This window comes from Callospermophilus lateralis, chromosome 11 (genome assembly GCF_048772815.1).
Source record: "Callospermophilus lateralis isolate mCalLat2 chromosome 11, mCalLat2.hap1, whole genome shotgun sequence".
Classification (NCBI taxonomy): Eukaryota; Metazoa; Chordata; class Mammalia; order Rodentia; family Sciuridae; genus Callospermophilus; species Callospermophilus lateralis.
Genome location: NC_135315.1, coordinates 40749974 through 40764461, shown reverse-complemented (window position 1 = coordinate 40764461; position 14488 = coordinate 40749974). Strand labels below are relative to the sequence as shown.

The window sequence follows — 14488 nt, the reverse complement described above, 5'->3', positions numbered from 1 at the left end:
TGTAGTAGAGAATGACGACTAACTTTTATGTTTTGAATATCTTTTCTTTTAGAGAATATTTGGAGAAACTGCAGAAAAAAATTTATATCTCTCTCAGTTGATTATATTGGATACACTGGAAAAATGTCTTGCTGGAGTAAGTAAATCTACTCTTATATAGGGAGGTTTTGTGCCTTCAGACTTGGAATGATCTGTGTGCCACGGTATAGGTGTGTACAAAGAGAACACACATGACCTTTTTGTCTTAAGACAAATGAGTGTGCATTTTGTTAAGAGAGCTGACCTGGTGGTGCAGATGATTTTCAAGAGAAAATTATTCTCTTGTATTTTATAAATTAAATAGATATTGTTTACTTACAAGTGTTAAGTTTGAGCTAGATATCTGTCTCAGGATTTTTAGAAAATATTTTTTAATAAAGAGATTGCTATTTAATTTAATGAATTTTTCAGATATCGTAGGCCTGTGGCAATGTGAAACTGTGAAAAAATATACTTCAGAAGATCAAAAGTAATCTTATTTTCCCTCCTGCATGAATATGGTTTGTTTAATTATTTATTGTTAGGTGGGACTTGAACCCAGGAGTGCACTATTACTGAGCTATAACCTCATGTTTTTAATTTTTTGAGACAGAGTCTTGCTAAGTTGCTGAGGCTAGCCTTGAACTTTATGTTCCTCCTGCCTCAGCCTCCTGAGTTGCTAGGTATGCACCATTGCACCTAGCTTGAATATGGTTTTAATACTCTGCTATACAAATCTATATAAGAGCTTGAAAATTGAATTTATCCTATTGAGAACAGATAGCTATTACCTTAAGAATTTTTGTTTTGTGTAAACATGCTCATATATAATAGTTATTTGGAGGATTAGTTGAGAACCAAATCATTTTTTTCAGGTTTCTTCTAAGTAATTTTCTCAGTATATTTCAACCCTGATTTAATTTGAACTTTTCCAAAATATTTGTTGTGTGATGCAGAGTATTTCTATTCTTCCATAACTTTAGTTTTTCTTGGAACATTGGTTGGAGTTTACATAATACATAAACTGCATACTTCCTTTTAAAGATCTGTCTGTTCCACATATATTGGAATTAACTTCTTATTCTCTCTGCCTTTGGTACAGAATTTCAGATTTTGTTTTGATTCAGAATGGCTTCTATCTTCCACTTTTGTTACAGTTTTCTATAGTAAACCTAAAGGGAAAGAACTTTGATACATGGGGACTAATTGTGTGACTCAGAAGTATTTGGAAAGAGGTAGAGTATTCAGTAGGGAATTAAAAAGAAAATAATTATATTCATACAACTGTGTTTTCTCAGGGAAGCTCTGTAGGCTACAAAATCTAAGCATAATATTCTAAACTCTTTTATTAGCTGTTGGCCATATTCCAGAATTGTGGGACAGTTGATAAGTTTTCAACTAAAACTCAGGGCCAGCTGGTTGTTTTAGCTTGGTTTCTTCTGTTAATTTCTGCTAATGCTATCATGCATTTGTAAAATGAAGCGAAAGTGCAAAAGCTCTGTTATGTAGGGTGATCAAAATGGGAAGGTGGGCAATTTTTAAACTTCTGAATCAATTATTTGTAGCAGTCTTGTTACTTTGATTTTAAATTACCAGTACTTCAGCTACACTGGGATTGAATGGGGTCCCAGAGTGGTTTATTGCTTTTTTAGTTCTATAGCTTCCTCCATTAACATTTGTAATAGATAAGTAATATTATTGGCCCCTGTTTGATTTAATTCTCTTTGTGGATAGTCTAATTGAAATGCTATTAACTGGTTATGGTGTAACTTGTATAATGTATAAAATATATATTTCCTTGCCTTACTCTGCTATTGAAAACGTTTAAATTTGTTTGTTAAATATGTGTGTGTGGTGGTGAACTACATCTCCAGTCTTGTATAACTTGTTTTGTTTTCTTTTCCTTTAGTTGTACAGGTCTGGGAATGTAGTTCAGGAGTAGAGCACTTGCTTAGCATGCAGAGGGCCCTAGGTTTAATTCCTACCACTTCAAAAAAAGCAAAAACCAAACAAAAAATCCAAGGTGTGGGGATATAGCTCAGTTGGTTGAGTGTTTACCTCCGTGCACAAGGCTCTGGGTTCAAATCTCAGCACGACGCGCGCGCACGCGGGCACACACACACACACACACACACACACACACACACACTCTCTCTCTCTCTCTCTCTCTCACTCCAAAGACCTATTCATATTATGGAATAGTTGGCTTTTCTTGATTTTTATGGTGGCTTCTCATTTATTTATTTTACAACTTTATTTTTCCCTCTAATAATATCTTGTTAATGTCTTCCTACGTTTGATTTTCATTTTTAGATGAAATTAAATTGAGGCCTTTAAGGAGACTGGAGCCTGCAAATACATTATTTATCGTATAAGTTGTTGGAATAGCTAAGTGACAGATAATACTTGCCAATATTATACTATGGTTAAAATTCTGTGGAGTCTGAGGAATCTTATTGCATATAAATATTATTCCAAAGATATAATACTTTTTCAACTTTTATTGTAGTTTCAACATTGGCTTCATTGGCCTAAAAATAATAAATAGACATTATAAAAAATTCTGCAAATTTACGAGAAATCTATGTATTTACTGTTTATATATTTCAGTGTATTTGTCACTGAAAGCCCTTGGATTACAGTTGTACAGGATGTGGCACACAATTATATAAAATTTCATTCTTTGTTTTCCTGCTCAGTATTGGCAAGATTTTTATATGTGTATGGATACCAAAGTCATTATGTGAAATAGTGATAGTGATGTGGAACAGTTTATTTTCAGGCTGACTTATCTGTTTGGTTGTTCACAAAGTAGACATTTACTTTACAAGGTAAAGACCTCAGTGTTAACACCAATGTTATCAAATATAATTTTAACCTACAGGAGACCACCTAATGTTATGTGCTTCTTTATTTATTTTTGGTACTTGGGATTGAACTCAGGGGTACTTGATCACTGAGCCACATCCCCAGCCCTATTTTGTATTTTATTTAGAGATAAGGTCTCACTGAGTTGCTTAGTACCTCCCTTTTGCTGAAGTTGACTTTGAACTAGTGATCTTTCTGCCTCAGCCTCCCGAGCATAAGTGTATATGCATGTGTGCACGCACATGGAATCAGTGAGGATGGATGGACGGTTGGACTATAATTATGGCATGAAAAATGGAACCATCTTCTTTTATTATAGTATCATAAATTGATGTAGCAACTATGAAACATTAACAATTATTGAATATAGGTGATGGCTAAATGATTGTTTATTAGTCTATCAGCTCTTCTGTATGTTTGAGAAATTTTCCTAAAAGCAAATGTAAAATTTAAGCAAATTTTAAAATAGCAAATGTAAAAATTAAGAAAGTTTTAGAATTATGTGATTATTTCTATTTTAGCAACCAAAGGATACAATGAGATTAGATGAAACAATGCTGGTCAAACAGTTGCTACCAGAAATCTGCCATTTTCTTCATACGTGTCGTGAAGGAAACCAACATGCAGCTGAACTTCGAAATTCTGCTTCTGGGGTTTTATTTTCTCTCAGCTGCAACAACTTCAATGCAGTCTTTAGTCGCATTTCTACCAGGTTAGTGTGTAAATCATGTAGGACTATTAAAGTAATATGAATTTTAGAAGTCTTTTTTTTCCTTGTCTATATAAAAATAAAAAACGAACAGAAATGAACTTTTTCTGGATTTTTGTAGAGATTTTATACATTAATGTCTTGAAAATTTAAATTATATTGTAATATTGATGTGTGCAGATAGATAATCAGAGTATTGTTATAAACATGAAGATCTGAATCTTAGTAAAAGCTATCTTCCATGGCCAGGAATTTTCTTTTCCTGTGTTTTTGAGATGTGGGTGGTAGGGATTGAACCCAGACCTTAAGTATGCATATGAGGTGTCCTTGAGATACCTCCCAACCCCAGGCCATTTCTTTTAAATACTAGATATGAATTTTTGACTTTTTTGGGGACATATTCCTTTAAAGGAAATTATTGTCAGTTGGAATAATTGATAATAAAATTCTAATGATCTCACACCTGTGCTCCTTATCACAGGATTATAGTCAATAAAAAATAAAAACCTCACAAAAACCTAAGCAAACAGAAGTACAACGAAGTAATTGTGAAGTAAAATCCTCCAGAAAGTGAAGTTCTAAATGTGCATAACTGGTCCCATTTATTATTTATAGTATATGCTATGCTGTCTTATACTCATGATAACTCTAAAGATTGGTGATATTTCCCATATTTTATAGGTATGCAACTCAGTACTCCCCAAAAGTTAAGGTAATGTGCCAAATAATGGAGGATCCAGATTTTCTAAGTTAGGCTGGCTTCTGAATCTATGTTAGTTTCATTATTTTAGCCACATTTTGATGAGATTATTTTCATAATACATAGGTCTATGCTTTAAAAAATATAATTTAAGCCCTTATTGATAATTCAAACTCATCATTGTGAGCATTAGTTGTGATACGTTGTGAATGTGGAAATGGTATAAAATTTTGACTTTGGGATAAAATTATTACTCACAGTAGTAACCCTCAAACTTGCTTTCATGAAAATGATATGCTTTTCTCATGCAAGTAAAGTCAAATAGGTTCTTAATTCAAGTAAGAAGTACAAAAGAAATCACATAGACTTGGTGAATCAAAAACTAACACAGAGAACAGAGAAAAAAAAAACCTGTTTCTTTTCGGTGCCTGTATCTTTGACTTGTTAGTATTGTGCAAACAAGTGGACTAGTCAGATTCATTCATTCTTTTGTTGTTCTTTAGCAAGTATAAATGAGAGTATACATCATAGTTTGAAAATTTGTACTGTGGTATTTTGGGGGAACTGACTGACTTCAAAATTCCTTCTTTCCTTTCTTTTTCTTTTTCCCCTTCCCTCTCTCCCTCACTCTCTCCTTCCCTCTCTCCCTCTCATCCTCCCTTCCTTCCTTTAGAATCCAACCCAGGCCCTTGCACATGCTAAGCAAGAGCTCTACCATTGACACACCCCTAACCTCTCTATAATCATTTTAATAAAAAATGACTTTCTTATGATGCTAGGGCAGTGATATTTTTCAACCTCAAGAAAATACTTGGTCAAAAGAAAATTAAAATTTATTTAATGATATGTTATTGATAATCTTGGATAATGTTTATATGATAGATGTTTTCATGAACTCTATATAGAGTAATCACAATTTGTATTCTGAGTAAATAATACACTAATTGTATCAGCAAGGTAAGAAACACTTCAGGAATAGGAGATTGAAAAGTTATAGAAGAACAAAATCCCATTTTATTTAGATGACTACCAGACCAGCCCTACTTTTGAAAAAAAATCTCAAATATTAAAGGTAGAAATTGATCACTACAATGTTTTGGTCTACCCAGGTATAAATTACATTATAAAACACAGCAAATGTGCCTGTTTTGAAAACCCTGGAAATCTTCTGGATCTTCTGGCCACCAAAGGTTTTCTTTTATGGGATTTTGCAGCATTAGCACATGTAAAAATAGACAACTTTTATTTCCTGAATCTCGTTTACTGTTGCCATAATAGAAATTAGCTGTCCAAAATTTCATTAGCATGTGGGGATAGACTAATTAGAAATGGAATCTATGAAATAATGTGGTTCATTGGACTTTTCATGTAGTTAGTGCCAGAAATAGGAGTTAATCTTATTGGAGGACCACTCACCCAAAAGCCATTATGAAGTCTAATTTAGGTGGGGACATCTTAGCAAGACATTACAATTATTTTTGAAGCTAAGTTTTATAATATTTCATATGTAATAGATGAATTAATATCATGAAAATGTTTTATGTTTCACAATTCTCCTTGTCAACAAATGTTTCTCTTTTAAAAAAGATTGCGTTTCTTTATTTTCTTCTTCCCTTTTTTTTTTCTTTTGAGGTGGGGGTTTTGTTGTGTTTCCAGATTGGTTTCAAACTTATGGGCTCAAGCAGTCCTCTTGAGTAACTGAGACTACAGGCTCATGCCACCATACCTGGCTCTTAAGATCGCTTTCTGTATTTCTGTTTTTGTCTTTAAGGGAAGATCTTAAGATAGTTTCATTATTGTGCTAAAGCAGCCAATATTCTGTGGCTCATAGTACTCATCTAGAAGAGTAGCTGATTTTGCAGAATTACTCTGTGACTGCACCAGATCTAGTTGTTTTGTTACGGGAATACCCTCTAGACTATGTAATTTGATATATCATCAGAAGAATATTCAATGACTTTAAAAGTTATTTTGTTCTTTACAATTTACTATATAGTTCTTTACAAATTGCCGCAGTCTGGCTGGGCACAAATCATGAGCCACTCACAGCTTGTAGATTCAAACAGCAATTCTTTATTCCCATCTCACACCGGCCTTCTACAAACACGTTCTGGGGAAATCCACGTTCTCTGCCCAAATCCACACCTCCACTGGGCTTCTGTCTCCCAAAAAACACTGTCCTTAAGAACTCAGGAGGAACTCAGGCAGCAGGATACGCCCTATTCCCGGCAGGAATAATCTTCCTAAACCGGCAACGCCCTAAACTCGGATCCGCCCTGGTACTTGAGCAAGGTCACCTTACATGCAATGTCGCTGCAAAATGTCCTATTTCCACGAGTCCTTCCACTAAAGAAACATGGGGGTACGCTGGCAAGGAAATTGTCATACTTACTTGGCTGATGGCTCCCAGCATCTCCCCCCTTCTGATTAATTAAACAACAAGTAATGTGGCTTAAGGACCGTGCCTGGTAGGTTGTCCAATTCAACATATGGTTCTTACCCGTCATCGGAAAACTGACCTTTAGGCTTAGGCGTTAGTCTTAGGTTGATACCACTGCAACTGGATCATACCCGTCACTGACTACCGGTCCAGCATACAGCCATACTTGTGGATAGGTCTATGCACCAGTGGGGGGGTGAGGTTCTTTGCCTCACCTCTGTTGGCCCCCAAATTTGGCCTTGGTGCCAGTGGGGGAGTGAGGTTAATGTGGCTTAAGGACCGTGCCTGGTAGGTTGTCCAATTCAACATATGGTTCTTACCCGTCCCAGCAACAAATCTGTTTTTTTATTGTTTCTTATTTCTAATATTTTTGATTTTTTTTCAATTTCTTCTTTAATCATTTAAAACATTTACATTTTCTCTCTCTCTCTCTCTCTCTCTCTCTCTCTCTCTCTCTCTCTCTCTTTTGGTACCGGTGATTGAACCCAGGGGTGCTTAACCACTGAGCCACATCCCCAGCCCTTTTTTATATTTTATTTAGAGACAGGGTTTACTGAGTTGCTTAGGGCCTCACTAAGTTGCTGAGGCTGTCTTTGAACTTGTGATCCTTCTGCCTCAGTCTCCTGAGCTTCTGGGATAATAGGTTTGTGTCACTTTGTCTGGTTTATATTTTCTTTTTAACATTGTTAAATTGCATATTTGTGTGTGCTCATTCTCATTCATAGTGAATTGTTTCTTCTCTGTATTGTAATCTTTGATTGCAAACTTTTATTTTCTGTAGTGTGGCCTGTATTTTTATTGGGAATCTTGTAGCCTTGGTCTCTGAGAGTGTTCAAGTGATAGTTTTGCATTTGCTTTTGCCAAGTGCCCAGCTTTAGACCTACTAATTGTTTATTTTTGTTAATCTCTCAGCCCCAGACTGTATGGGTAGTGTAAAATTGAATCCAAACCCTTATTAACAACTCTGGGTGAGTTTTTATTTTATTTTTTGTAGTTGTGTGTGGACAGTATGCCTTTATTTTATTAATTTTTTTTAATTGTAGGTGGACACAATTCCTTTATTTTATTTGTTTATTTTTATGTGGTGCTAGGGATCAAATGCAGTGCCTCACGCATGCTAGGCATGCGCTCTACCACTGAGCCACAACCCCAGCCCTTATTTGTTATTTTTATGTGGTTCTAAGGATCAAATCCAGTGCCTCTCACATGCTAGGAAAGTTCTCTGCCACTGAACTACAGCCCCAGCCCTCCAGGTGCCTTTTTTTCACCTACCTGTAGTGTTGACAGAACAAATAAACTTTCTGTGCAAGAAGGTTTTTGTTTTTGTTTTTGTTTTCTAAAGGAGAGTGTATTCCTTTCTAGTTTATGTTTTTTTTTTAAAGTATTTTTTTTTAAAGAGAGAGAGAGAGAGAGAGAGAGAGAGAGAGAATTTTAATATTTATTTTTTAGTTTTTGGTGGACACAACATCTTTGTTTTTATGTGGTGCTGAGGATTGAACCCGGGCCGCACGCTTGCCAGGCGAGCGCGCTACCGCTTGAGCCACATCCCCAGCCCCTCTAGTTTATGTTTTATGCAGGACTCTATTTTCTAATTCTTATATTATTAGAGTACAAAATTTTATATTCTTGTCTTTCTGGATGTTTGAGTGATAGATTTTCCACAGTTCATTTCTTTTATTCAGACTATCCTTTGTTTGATTTCTCTGCTTCAGAAATGTTTAAATATCACAAAGATATCCCTTCTCATAGCAATAATTGAACTATAAAACGAGTTAAACTTTCTTCCATTTTCAACAACCAGTCCACTTTTCAAAAGTTAGTGTTGCTGAACTATTAGGGGTATGTTTCCTAAGGAACCATACTTCATATTTATAGGTTATTTGCAGTAGCAGCTGTGGAGTTTTAACATATAAGTAAGTATTAAGGACCTTTTTGTTCCCAGTCTGAGCTGCCATACTTTTCTTACTCTAATGATATGAAATACTTTAGGGTAAGTGCTTAGAATAAATTTTTAAAAATTATTTATTTAATACCTTTATTTTATCAATTTATTTTTTTAATGTGGTGCTGAGGATGAAATTCAGTGCTTCACATGTGCTAGGTAAGCACTCTACCACTGAGCTATAATCCTAGCCTAGAATAAATTTAATGTTAGCTATAGGCTAATTTAGGCTAAGTTGAGTCAAAGAAGAATATGAGAAAGAAGAAGAAGGATTGATTCTATTTTTATTAACTCAAGATTTAATGTGATGATTAATGAGTTAGTTTTAAACTGTACTAAAATGGTTAAAATTCAAATTGTTATTATGAATAAGCCCATATAGTATTTGTGCTTTTCTGCTGTCTTTTTGATGCATTTATAAAAAACTAGTAATTCCATTTTGATGTCTATTAATGGAAATAATGAGTATGCTTTATTAAATAGCACAGTGCAATAGATTAGTGATACCAGCTTTAAAAATCTGAATCCTGAGAAATGGAAAATGTTTAATCCTTTCTATTTAGCCTTAAGGGGATTTTAGAGTTTTAAAATACCTACATTTTTGTTAAGTGTTAAATTTTTCTACATTGTGATAACTTTATATTCAACATAAGGGAAGTTTGGGGTTTAGAAATATTCCTCTCTTTATATGCTTACTTACATTCTACTGTAGAGGAGGGATATAATTAAATAATCATGAACACATGTACAGATTGTAAAAAGTACAATGAAAAAAAAGGACTCAGTTTTTGAATATAAGATAAATGTGTCTTGTGACCTATAGGTAAAATATTAATGTTTCTGGTTAGTATTAAATAGAAGTTAATAAAATTAAACTTTATTTTACTCATAACTTGAAATAGGAATTTGTAGAGCTTTTCATTGTGAGAAACATAAAGCACATAAACAGAACAGCTGTATATATGTATATTTGGTTCGGTACACAGGAATATAGATGGTACTATGTAATTAGTTTTGCATCACATCAGGAAATGTCTTATCCCACTTTTAGTGTTATTATTCACTTTTGGTTGTAGATGTTCTCAGTATTATCCATTGTGAAGCTGCCCATAAAATTTTTACCTACTGCTTCATTGATGACTGCAAAATGGCAGTTTCTTATTTTATCATTCATTCATTTTTTTTTTTTTTTATATATATACTGGGAATTGAACCCCACGCGTGCTTTACCACTAAGCTATGTCCCTGATCCTTTTTATTTTTTATTTTAAGTCAGAGTTTTGCTAAGTTGCTCAGGCTGGTCTGGCATGTGTGATCCTCCTGCATTAGCCTGCTGGGTTACTGGGATTATAGATATGTGACACCCACTGTGTCCAGCTTGCCCTTTCTTCCTTCCTTCCTTCCTTCCTTCCTTCCTTCCTTCCCTCCTTCCTTCCTTCCCTCCCTCCCTCCCTCCCTCCTTCCTTCCTTCCTTCCTTCCTTCCTTCCTTCCTTCCTTCCTTCCTTCCCCCAGGTTTATCACTGAGCTATGGCCCCAGCCCTTTTTATTTTGAGACAAGGCCTCACTAAATTGCTTAGGGTCTTGCTAAATTTTGGAGCTGGCCACAAACTTGTGATACTCTTGTTTTAGCCTCCTGAGTCACTGGGATTACAAATGCATGCTGCCATACCTCTTTCTTTCTCCCACCCCCCCCCTCCGAGGTTGTGGCTCAGTGGTAGAGCACTTGCCTCACATGTGCAAGACCCTGGGTTTAATCCTCAGCACCAAGTACAAATAAATAAAATAAGGTTATTGTGTCCAACTACAACTAAAAAATAAATATTAAAAAGAATTTAACTTTTTTTTTTATATTTATTTTTTTATGAGGTACTTAGGATCGAACCCAGAGCCTTACCTGTGCTAGGCATGCGCTGTACCACAGAGCTACAACCCCCCACCTCTCAGCCTTGCCTTGTGGTGCTGGAGATTGAACCCAGGGTATTTACATTAAATTTTGATTCTTGTAAAATATTTTTCCTTTATTATTTATACTGTTTATCTTGTAATATGGTCTGCATAGATAATGCAGGATTGAAGCTTGATTCTCAATGTTCATTTTCAGAGTAAGTTGGCATTCTACAGCGGTAAAAGATTACCCATGAGTTTTTATTCTTTTTCAGTATTACCACATGGATTTTTATTTATTGTATATGTTTCAGTTGTCATAAACATAATTCTTTCGATGCTCAAATTTTCTCATTTTTGACAGCAAGAAGATAATTTAAGTTTACACCTGTATAGTTTATAAGGTGACTCTGACAGTGGTACTGGTTTTCTTGTTTTCAGGCTCAAGGTGACTAAAGCTTATCTTGAACTTTTCCTGCCCTAATCCTGAAATTAACTAATTTTCCCAAGGACCCTGGGCTAAAAGCAGGAAATATAATTTAGATACCTCAATCTTAAAGACAGGGATACTAATTTTCTTAGATTTCATGGTTTCTTTCATCATGTCCCATTTTTATAAGAAATATTTATCTCCCCCCCCCCCCCCAATTCAGGAGGCTAAGACAGGAGAATTATAAATTGGAGGACAGCCTGGGCAATTTAGTGAGACTCTATCTTAAAAGCTAAAAAGGGGGCTGGGGATGTGGCTCAAGCGGTAGCGCGCTTGCCTGGCATGCGTGCGGCCCGGGTTCAATCCTCAGCACCACATACAAACAAAGATGTTGTGTCCACCAAAAACTAAAAAATAAATATTAAAAAAAAAAAAAAGCTAAAAAGGGTTGAGGCTGTAGCTTGATGGTAATGCCCCTAGGTTCAATCCCCAGAATGGGGGAGGATGGATATTTATTTTGCTATTTATATAAGTCTTTAATCTTATAAACTTATCACTTGATAAAGAATCTGTTGAATTTGAAATTTTGGAACATCCTAACACTTAAATTGATTAATTATTCTTGTTTTTTACTTCTCAGATTACAGGAATTGACTGTTTGTTCAGAAGATAATGTTGATGTCCATGATATAGAATTGTTACAGTATATTAATGTGGATTGTTCAAAATTAAAACGACTCCTGAAGGGTAAGTTTAAATGTGTGATATATCTTGAAATTAATCACTGTGGGTCAAAACTCAGTATTATGAGTGTTCTAAATGTCCTAATTGTGTTTGATTAGAACATCAAAGTGAGTTTAATAATTCAAATATTCTTATAAAATGGCTCAGTAATACATAAGGTTTACTCATTTTTGAACCTTTAAAAATAACATAATAGAGAAAAGTAGTATCTTAAATCTTGGCAATGGAAAGTTTTCTTCAGCTATATTTTTTGCTTTGTATAAAGAGAAAGGGTGTTGTTTAATTTTTCTCGAATTTGATCTCTTTTAAAGGCTGGCTATAGATTATACAAGTTATCTAGTTTTAGTGCTTAAGGATAGATGATAGTTTTTAGCAGTATATCAAAGCTTCATTGCAAAAAGGAACCAGGAGATTGTGATTTTATGCTGAGAAGAGAAATTGAGCCAGGGAACTTATTTCTGACATTTCTGTTCGTTTCCTTCCTTCCTTCCTTCCCTCCCTCCCTCCCTCCCTCCCATTTTTTAGTTGTCAATAGACCTTATCTATCTATTTATCTATGCATTTATTTATGGTGCTGAGAATCAAATCCAGTGCCTCACACATGCTAGGCATGTGCTCTACCACCGAGCCACAACCCCATCCCTGACATTTCTGTTTTCATCTTTCTGTTTTTTTTGGTCCTGAGGATAGAACCCAGGGACTGTTAACTACTGATCCAATCCCCAGCCCTTTTTATTTTTTATTTTGAGATAGGGTCTTACTAAGTTTCTTAGAGCCTTGTTAAGTTGCTGAGGCTGGCCTTGAGCTTGTGACACTTCTGCCTCAGCCTTCCAAGTCACTGGGATTACAATCAAACACCACCATGCCTGGCTCAGTTTTCATCTTTCTTACTGGTTAGCTTTACAAAGTTTCTTAACCTTTCATTGCCTAATTTTGCCTTCCTATAGGACATGCCTGAGATGTAATTTTTAAGTTTTCAGAAATACTTTATACAACTATATTGATTGAAATAAACTGTTAGAAGGAATTGAGAAAATTTATAATCAGTGAAGTGTTAATGTAAATCAAATATCAATGAGCATTATTTATTAACTGAATATGAATATCTAAATTTAATTTCACAATTTAGTTTTAGATATTATTGAACCCTGGCTAATTTAAATGCATAACTCATAGAAACTTTGTATCTTGCTGAAGGTATTATCAAACAGTGTTTTTAACACCTGATTTAAGAGTGGGGAGATTGAGTTAAATTAACTTCAAAAACCTCAACATTTAGCTAGGCATGGTGGCATATACTTGTAATCCAAATGGTTGGGAGGCTAAGGCAGAAGAATTGCAAGTTAGAGATTAGCCTCAGTAATTTAACAAGTCCCTAAGGAACTTAGTGAGACTCTGTCTCAAAATAAAAAGGGTTGGGGATGTGGCTAGTGGTTAAATGCCTTCAGGTTAAATCCCCAGTATTGGGGACTGGAGTTGTGGCTCAGGGGTAGAGCGCTTGCCTAGCATGTGTGAGGCCCTGGGTTCAATTCTCAGCACCACATAAAAATAAATAAATAAAATTAAATCCCTAGTATCCTATCACCCTCAAAAACACCACCACCACCTCAACATTTGTGCAGTGTTCCCCCCATTTTATTCATGATAATGAGATTTGAACCTAGAGTCTCACATTCTTTATCACTGATCTATATCCCCCAGCCCTTTTTTTTATTATCACTGTGTGACAGGCATTATGCCATGCAATTTATATGTCTTTACTCATCAGACCTTACGGTTATCTATGATGCAGTACCAGTATTATTAGTTCCATATGTGGATGAAGGAATTGAGGTTTCAGTAACATTTCCAAGGTCACAGAGCTAGTAATTGTCAAGGTAAAGATTCATTTTACACCTGGCCATTTCTTGAACCAACACATTTAACTGCTACACTATGGAGATTATGGGTTATTGCTTTTAGTAGTCATAGGAAGTGAAGGAAAGGCAGTAAGGTGTGAAGTACCTTGATCAATATTTTATGCTAGGTACTACTTCAGATTTGTGGAATGGCTTAGTAGAGAAGTTATGTTACATGAACTTCTGGGATTTGAGTGTACAGTAATGTAAGTAAGAAACAAGGAAGGTAGTGGAAGTCTAGATGGAATGGGATGGGGCCAATTTAATAGGTATTTAGCTCATAGAATACATAGCATCTGGTTGGTAATCAATTTAGATATATGAGGTTGGATAGGTGTTATTGAATAGTATAGAACAAGCTGTTTTAAGGCAGGAAAAAGAAAAAAGATTGATGGCAGGAAAGGGAGTGGCCAGGAGAATGATGAATTCATTTTTATTTACTGAGACTAAGGCATCAGTAGGATGTCTAATCAGATATTTGTAGAACCTATGTCACAAAAGATGAATACGTTGGAATGGAGACTAGATGACCCAAGATGTCAACAAGGTAAAGTTGGGGAATGGAATCACCATTTGACCCAGCTATTCCTCTTCTCGGACTATACCCAAAGGACCCTAAAAACAGCATATTACAGGGACACAGCCACATCAATGTTTATAGCAGCACAATTCACAATAGCTAAACTGTGGAGCCAACCTAGATGTCCTTCAGTGGATGAATAGATAAAAAAAATGTGGCGTTTATACACAATGGAATATTACTCAGCACTAAAAAAACAATAAGATCATGGCATTTGCAGGGACATGGATGACATTAGAGAAGGTTATGCTAAGTGAAGTTAGCCAGTCCTCAA

At 35.3% G+C, this 14488-nt stretch overlaps 1 protein-coding gene across 2 annotated transcripts in view; it reads left to right on the top strand.

Moving 5' to 3' along the window:
- The window catches only part of Nf1 (neurofibromin 1), a 248842-nt gene that overhangs the window by 54895 nt on the left and 179459 nt on the right, over positions 1 to 14488 (top strand). For both annotated transcript variants that reach the window (XM_076871835.1, XM_076871834.1), the window contains exons 3-5: positions 53 to 136; positions 3408 to 3598; positions 11633 to 11739. In XM_076871835.1, the coding sequence (XP_076727950.1) occupies positions 53 to 136; positions 3408 to 3598; positions 11633 to 11739 (382 nt within the window). The remainder of the gene's footprint in view (positions 1 to 52; positions 137 to 3407; positions 3599 to 11632; positions 11740 to 14488) is intronic.